The sequence below is a fragment of the Spea bombifrons genome, chromosome 5, assembly GCF_027358695.1.
Source record: "Spea bombifrons isolate aSpeBom1 chromosome 5, aSpeBom1.2.pri, whole genome shotgun sequence".
Lineage (NCBI taxonomy): Eukaryota > Metazoa > Chordata > Amphibia > Anura > Pelobatidae > Spea > Spea bombifrons.
Window position 1 is genome coordinate 36,981,741 of NC_071091.1, and position 6,759 is coordinate 36,988,499.

The 6,759-nt window shown below is 39.4% G+C and overlaps 1 protein-coding gene across 1 annotated transcript; it reads left to right on the top strand.

The window, feature by feature from the left end:
• The first annotated feature begins 478 nt into the window (after positions 1 to 478).
• On the top strand, positions 479 to 1,144 carry LOC128497579 (protein pitchfork-like). Its single transcript, XM_053467698.1, has one exon. The coding sequence runs from the start codon at positions 479 to 481 to the stop codon at positions 848 to 850; it is 372 nt and encodes a 123-aa protein (XP_053323673.1). The 3' UTR covers positions 851 to 1,144.
• Positions 1,145 to 6,759: the final 5,615 nt, after the last annotated feature.

Below are 6,759 nucleotides of genomic sequence, written 5' to 3' on the forward strand. Positions count from 1 at the left end.
AACTTTGCATTCAGATACAAGTGGCCTAAAACCTCACAAAATTATTTTTTCGCTACTGTGCATGCTTCGTAACAAAAAAATTATCCGAAACATACATGCGTGCATGTAGTGTATTTAAGAAAAACCTTAATGACCTTAATAACCTTACAGCTCATCTTTGTAAAGCTCCCTCTGTGTCTAGTAGCCTGATCAACTGAGTAAATTATGCTTTAAAAGCAGTATTTAGGATGTAATAAAACATCCTAGTGAATGTTAATGAACAGCAGTGTCATTCTGGGAGGTTATAGAAGCCATTGTATTGATGAATGGTATCTCTACTGTCTGTGTACCATGTTAAGATACTTTTTACAGACCTATACAAGATGTTTATCAGACGCTAACAGACCACACTTACTATTGAAATAACTTGGTTCTAATAGATAAAGTTTGAAGTGTTTGTATACGATAGATTTATTTGGCCCACGAGGCATGTCCAACCATGGGATCCAGCACAGCCACCCGCTTCCCACCAATTGAACAGGTGAAGACTCCAAGTCCATCGGAATATCAAAAATTCTGGACCCAGGAAGGCAAATGTATGCCATCCTACACACCTTTCAACAGCAGCACAAAGTGGTTTCCAGATCTAAAGTTGGATTATTCCTCTAACCCAGCCCCTGGGATTTTTTGTAGTAACATCGAGATCGGCAGGAGGGTGCAGTGGCCGGGAAGATTTGGATCCCCAGATTGGTCAGCTGTGCCAAGTCTAAAGAAGAGGTCACTGAGATCGGAGCTTCCTACAGACAAAGAGTTCCGAAAAAATAGGAACCGGGTGGCGTACCTGAAGCTCTATGAAGCAGACAAGAAATAATCTCACGTGTGTTTAGGCATTTACTAGCTATGTAAGAGTAGCAACTAAAATGAAATACAATAAAAAAATAACCAAGTATAAATCTTGATCACGTGAACACCTTTCTTGATTCTGTCATTCTGTCTGAAATATGTACACGCACTTCATATACTTTCTTTTAAGGATCCCAGGATTTTGTGGATCATATAGATATTGTATTAACTATTTCCTTCCTAATAAACATTTTTCATTAAGAGCCCAACAGCAGCTAGCGTTCTTAGCATCAAAATTATTATAATAGCAATGTAAGAATTTCACCGCCAGAGCACAAATAAGAATAAAACAATAAAATAAAACATACAGCACTGTTTAGATTTTTTATTATTATTATTTCACCAAAGCTGTCTCTCTTTTTCCCTTTCAAGCAGCAGAGACCGCTCTTTAGCGCCCGCAGGTTGACCATACATTGTTATTATACAGTCTTTATGTTCACATCATGTGTCATCTGGCCAAAGGAGCCTACAAAGTGAAAGCCTCATGCAAAATTTATGCTTATATGGCTGTTTCAGTCAGTAGGAAAATCAATACTGCAGGCTTGATGCGTAGAAATGACTGAGTGCTCTCTGACTGACACTAAAAGCACCAAAAAATTGAAAGGCAGTATTTGCTGTTCACCGAATGCAGCATATTAGAGCTTTACAATACCCTTATAATAGTGTACCCCCCTTGTATTGTTCATTTGTTGTAGTTATTCCATTTTTCAGAACAATTAAGATTGTGGGATATTAGGCAATTTCTCCATGATATTAAAATATACCTTTGTGTCCGTATAAACCGTCGTATATTTGTCCCCACAACTGCCATTCAATTACAGTGTGGTAGCATAGACAAAAAATCTTCTAGCAGATATATTGTCTTGTTTCTAGAAATAAAAATGTCTGATGCAATCTTTGCAAAAGGAGCTTCTTAATTTCCTTGACAGAGCGAGGCAGGTTGCTTTATATGGAGCACATTTTTAAAATACAGGTGGATCTAAAACCTTTATTCTTCTGTTTTAAAGACTGCAAACAACCACTTCTGATATGATACTAAATTGGTTGTTAATATAAAAAACACAGGCTCAATGAAAGGAAATGTCATTAACAAATATACCGATCAGCCATAACATTATGACCACCTGCCTTATATTATGTAGGTCCCCCTTTTACCACCAAAACAGCCCTGAACACAGCATGGACTCCTCTAGATCTATGAAGGTGTACTGTGGTATCTGACACCAAGACGTTAGCAGCAGATCCTTAAAGTCCTTGGATGCATCTTGGTACCATGTGTTCTCCAGTTAACCAATGCACATGCATCCACGTGATGTAGAAGAAAACGTGATACATTAGACAAAGCCACCTTCTTCCATTGCTCCGGACCAGTTTTTTTTTATCATTGTAGGTGCTTTTGGCAGTGGAGCGTGGTCAGCATGGGCACCCTGACTGGTCTGTAGCTACGGAGCTCTATACGCAACAAACTGCAAAGCACTGTGTGTTCTGACACCTTTCAGAAGCATGCACTTTTTCAGCAATTTGACCCTGTCGCCAGTTCACCGCTTTTCTTTCCTTGGACCGCATTTGATAGGTAGTGACGACTACAGACTGGTAACATCCAACAAGAGTTTTGGAGATGCTTTGACCCAGTCATCTAGCCACCACAATTTGGCACTTGTCAAAATCACTAAGATACTTACACTAAACTTTTCTGGGTTCTAACACATCAACTTTGAGGGTGAAATGTTCACTTGCAGCCTAATCTTTCCCACCCAATGACAATATTCAGTATTTTTCACTTAATTGTCAGTGGTCATAATGTTATGGCTGATCGGTGTATATATAAGTAGTTATCAATATAGGCCCAGAATTATTTTAGTGTGATTAACTATTATGTATAATAAAAGGGCGATAGATGAGTGGAACAGCTTCCCAGCAGAGGTGGTAGATGCTAATACACTGAGGTAATTTCAATATGCATAGGATAGACATATGGCTTTGCAGACTCTAAGACAAGACCAAGGACTGATTAAGGTCTGGGTTTTTACGTATTTAAAAATGGGGAGAACTTGATGGGCTGAATGGTTCTTATCTACCAAGTTTTGACCAAAAAAAATATTAAATTAAAGGTTTGTTGTCTATTTTATATATGTTATTGTTAACAAAAGGAAATGCATCTGAAAAAATCAGACTTCTCCAAGGACAGTAAAAAAACTAAAAATGATATACAAATAGTGAGAAAAATAGATGGGTTCCTGGATGAGTTGCCCAACAGTATTGTTGGATGGCGCACTGTATTGCGTGAGATAAACTTACCTCTGGTGATGGAAAACCAGTACTCTATTGAATATGTGCTAAGTACTCAGGATGCTCTGAAACCTATGCGCTATACATATGTCTATGACAAATATGTAGTTTACTGTTAACTCACTAGTGCACCATATACCTTGCTTCACATAGACCAACACTTTCAAACGTGGCTTAGATATTTTTTATATGGTCAAGTGCATTAAATAAATTGTAATATATGTATAATATATGTATATAAAGTACATTTTATGTTTACCAAACACAGCCATTTTTAGCTTGTATATACAGAAAAAAAAATAGCTAAATAGGGATAAAGCAGCAGACCAGACTCTGATCAGTGATTGATGAGCAGTAAGTAATGGGTCTGTTTCTAGCTATTTCATTTAACTGGGGCTCTCTAGAGATAGACACTGGCTATATTAACACACACCTCTCCCTTGAGCCTCTGCACTTCAGAATGGTCTCGAGTGAAGTGAGAGCTCATAAAAATACATCAATTACAAGCCATTTTAAGGGCTTTAAATGTAATCCAGCAGAGCTGCTTAACTAAATGATTCTAGAGGAATGATCTCCAGTGAATTAATAGAGCAGTGTGAGGAGAGCTCGCTATGAATCTGGCTTAATGACTGAAGAAGATCAAATTAATTACAAGCATCCATAGGGAGCTTAATATAAAGCGGGTCTCTCTGATCCGCTTCACATCAATTTACTCAGTACTTTCAGAACTGAGACTGATTGGTGCTTGTTTTTCAAACTACAACAATTTAAACACAGCAGGGTATATCTGTTTATGAAACCACCTTAAATTACATTCTTACGGGGACTGTAAGAACAGCTCAGCTTATATTTCTTCTAGACGTGTAAGTTTGTATGACAGGTTTCTGGCCAGTCCCATCATGGACACTATACAAGTGAATGAAAGTTACTTTATTTCTTAAAAGGGCAGAAAACAATTGCTGCATGATTATGTTTGGATCAGATGCTTAAGGAACCCTGAGAACATTGTAATATAATCATTAAAGCATTAAAAAGTAACCAGACCAGCACTAGATGATCTCAAAAGCCTCCAGGTAGACCAATCTATGCCAGAGGTTAGCAGTGTGAAATAATTTAAATAAATATGTGATGGCCACCAGCACACAAGACAAGGCCAAACTAGGTATCATGAGGTTTCACATATATTGAGTTTAACGTCCATCAAAAATTCTTTGTTTTTGTAAAACTGCTGTTATTATTTAATATTATGTTATTATTTGTTAAACGACACATATTTTTGAGGTCTTAAAAAACGGTGTTTATCAGCTGAATGCAGCCCTCATGGGCCGTAATGTGCAGTAAATATAATTTTATGATTGTAAATTGTATCTGAAGTGGCAATTTCTCGCATCATGGCTTTGTTTTTACTGCTGAGCTAAATGATATCTATTAATATTTCAGTAAACATGTCCCTTTGCAGGACCCAGTTGTGAATATACTACATAATCAAAATATTTATGGAAGGAGAATCCACAGGCCCATTTGATTTCTATTGAATGTACATGGACAGTCACGAAACAATGCAGCAATGTATTAATTGACAAAGAAAGGGGACATCCCTGCAACTGACTAAATGTCATTTAGTGTACATAATGAATGTGGTTAATGTGTCTCTAAATGTGCATTGTATATACATACAGTATAAATCAGAAAGGCCAAGTCAAACTAATACTTCAGGTAAGGAGAGTCCTTCTCAAAAGATAACAATCTAGAGTTACTAGGAGATCGGTGAAGTACAAGGTATAGCAGAAATGGGAATCATAGCTAGTGCCTCGGTGACAGCTAGACAGGCAGTATCAATATAAAATAATAGTTTTTCTAGTATAAACAAATTATAGGTTTCTTAGAAGAGGTGAGTTTAGAGGACTTTCGTGAACAGTGTGAGGGAGTGGAGAGCGCAGAAGGCTGTATGTGAGTTCCGATCTCTAGCAATTGTTACTCAGCTTCCCAAACCTACTTTTACTCCCAGAGGGGTCAATTCAAAACACTGTCACTCAGCAGCCGAATCTTGGGGAAATTGAGTACCTCCATCAGAGCTGCTATGAGAGGAGGTACGCCCGGTACTGGTGTACCTTGCCTCCCTGCTCTCTTAGGTGAGAGGCACAGTTGCTTGGATGGAGAGTGGGAGCTGCAGGTGCTCCCCCTCTTACCAAGACAACATGAGAGAACCATTTAAAAAAAAAAAAAGCCAGACGTGTAAAGGTCCTATTATTATGTCAACACCATCGCTAAAAGTATTTTTTTCTTAACAACAAATATCATGTTTAACTGCTTCCTCACACTATGGATGTACAGTACTTAAAAGGTATGCCAACATTATCTTTTTTTTTTTACGATTTAAAAAGTTTTTATTCGTCAGAGTCATGATACAAATGAGGGGGCACATGTCACAAAAGACAAATAACAGCCGTCACGCAGGACGGGAATATAAACACACGAGCAGCACGATGAGAATTGACAAAATGAAATAGGAAAAAGTAACGAAAAAAAAGGGTGACCCTCCTCAGCAGATCAAAGCGTATATCAAAGACGAAACTGACGACAGATTTTATAGTTTTTCAAAACATATCTAGCAACAATAACGCAACTGGTGCGCGAACACTTGTAATACATCGTAGAATAGGCATCTTGAGTGGTATGGAGATGCGGAAAACAAATGTTCACGAAAACATAAAGAAATGTTACAAAAAGAAAAAAAAGTAACGAGAACAAATCGGTGATATGACATGCGGGTGAGAACGCAGGACCGTGATAGTAGCGAGCGTGTGAGACGACCTGCAGACAGAGTGTATAGTGGAGCTCCTGCTCCGAGCGGAACAGAGGGCGATACATATGCAAGTGGCAAAATACCAATATGCCACGGTACTGGTCGGGTGTGGTCGCAGACATACAATCAAATATAGTTAGAAAGGACCTGACTAGAGAGCCAGGGGACCCAAATTTTCGTGTATAAGTGTGAGGTGCATGACGAGTCGTGAGACATTTTCTCCAAAACCCTGTGTCTTTCAACTGTGCCAACTATCTCGGCGAGGGCAGGGGGGAGAGGTTCCCTCCATCGTTTAGCAATACACAGTTTAGTGGCAATGAGAACATGTATAAGGAGTTTACGAGTCGAGGGAGGGATAGGGTCGGGAAATAAATGAAGTAACGCAAATTCCGGGCGAAAATCAAAAGGGCAATGAAAAATGCGGCGTAACAGGGTGAATATTTCCGCCCAAAGCGGCTTCAGGACTGGACAGCTCCACCATATATGGAGCATAGACCCCGAGTGTCCACAACCTCTCCAGCAAAGTTTGGATTGGGTGGGCCACATGTGAGAGAGACGAACCGGGGTGAGATACCAGCGGCAGCTGAGCTTCTTTTGAAGCTCCAGGTGGTTGGTGCAGTGGGTGACCCCCCGCATCGCCTCCTCCGCCTCCATCCAGGACTCCAAAGGGAATTCCGTGCGCAGCTCCTTTTCCCAGGCAAGCATATGAGGCAATTTGCGGGCAGAGAAACGGGCTATTAACAGTGAATACCAGATGGAGATGGCCCCTTGAAACCTGGGAG

Bases quoted from the DNA above. Each gene is read 5' to 3' on its own strand.
- LOC128497579 (XM_053467698.1), top strand. From the start codon at position 479: ATGGGATCCAGCACAGCCACCCGCTTCCCACCAATTGAACAGGTGAAG.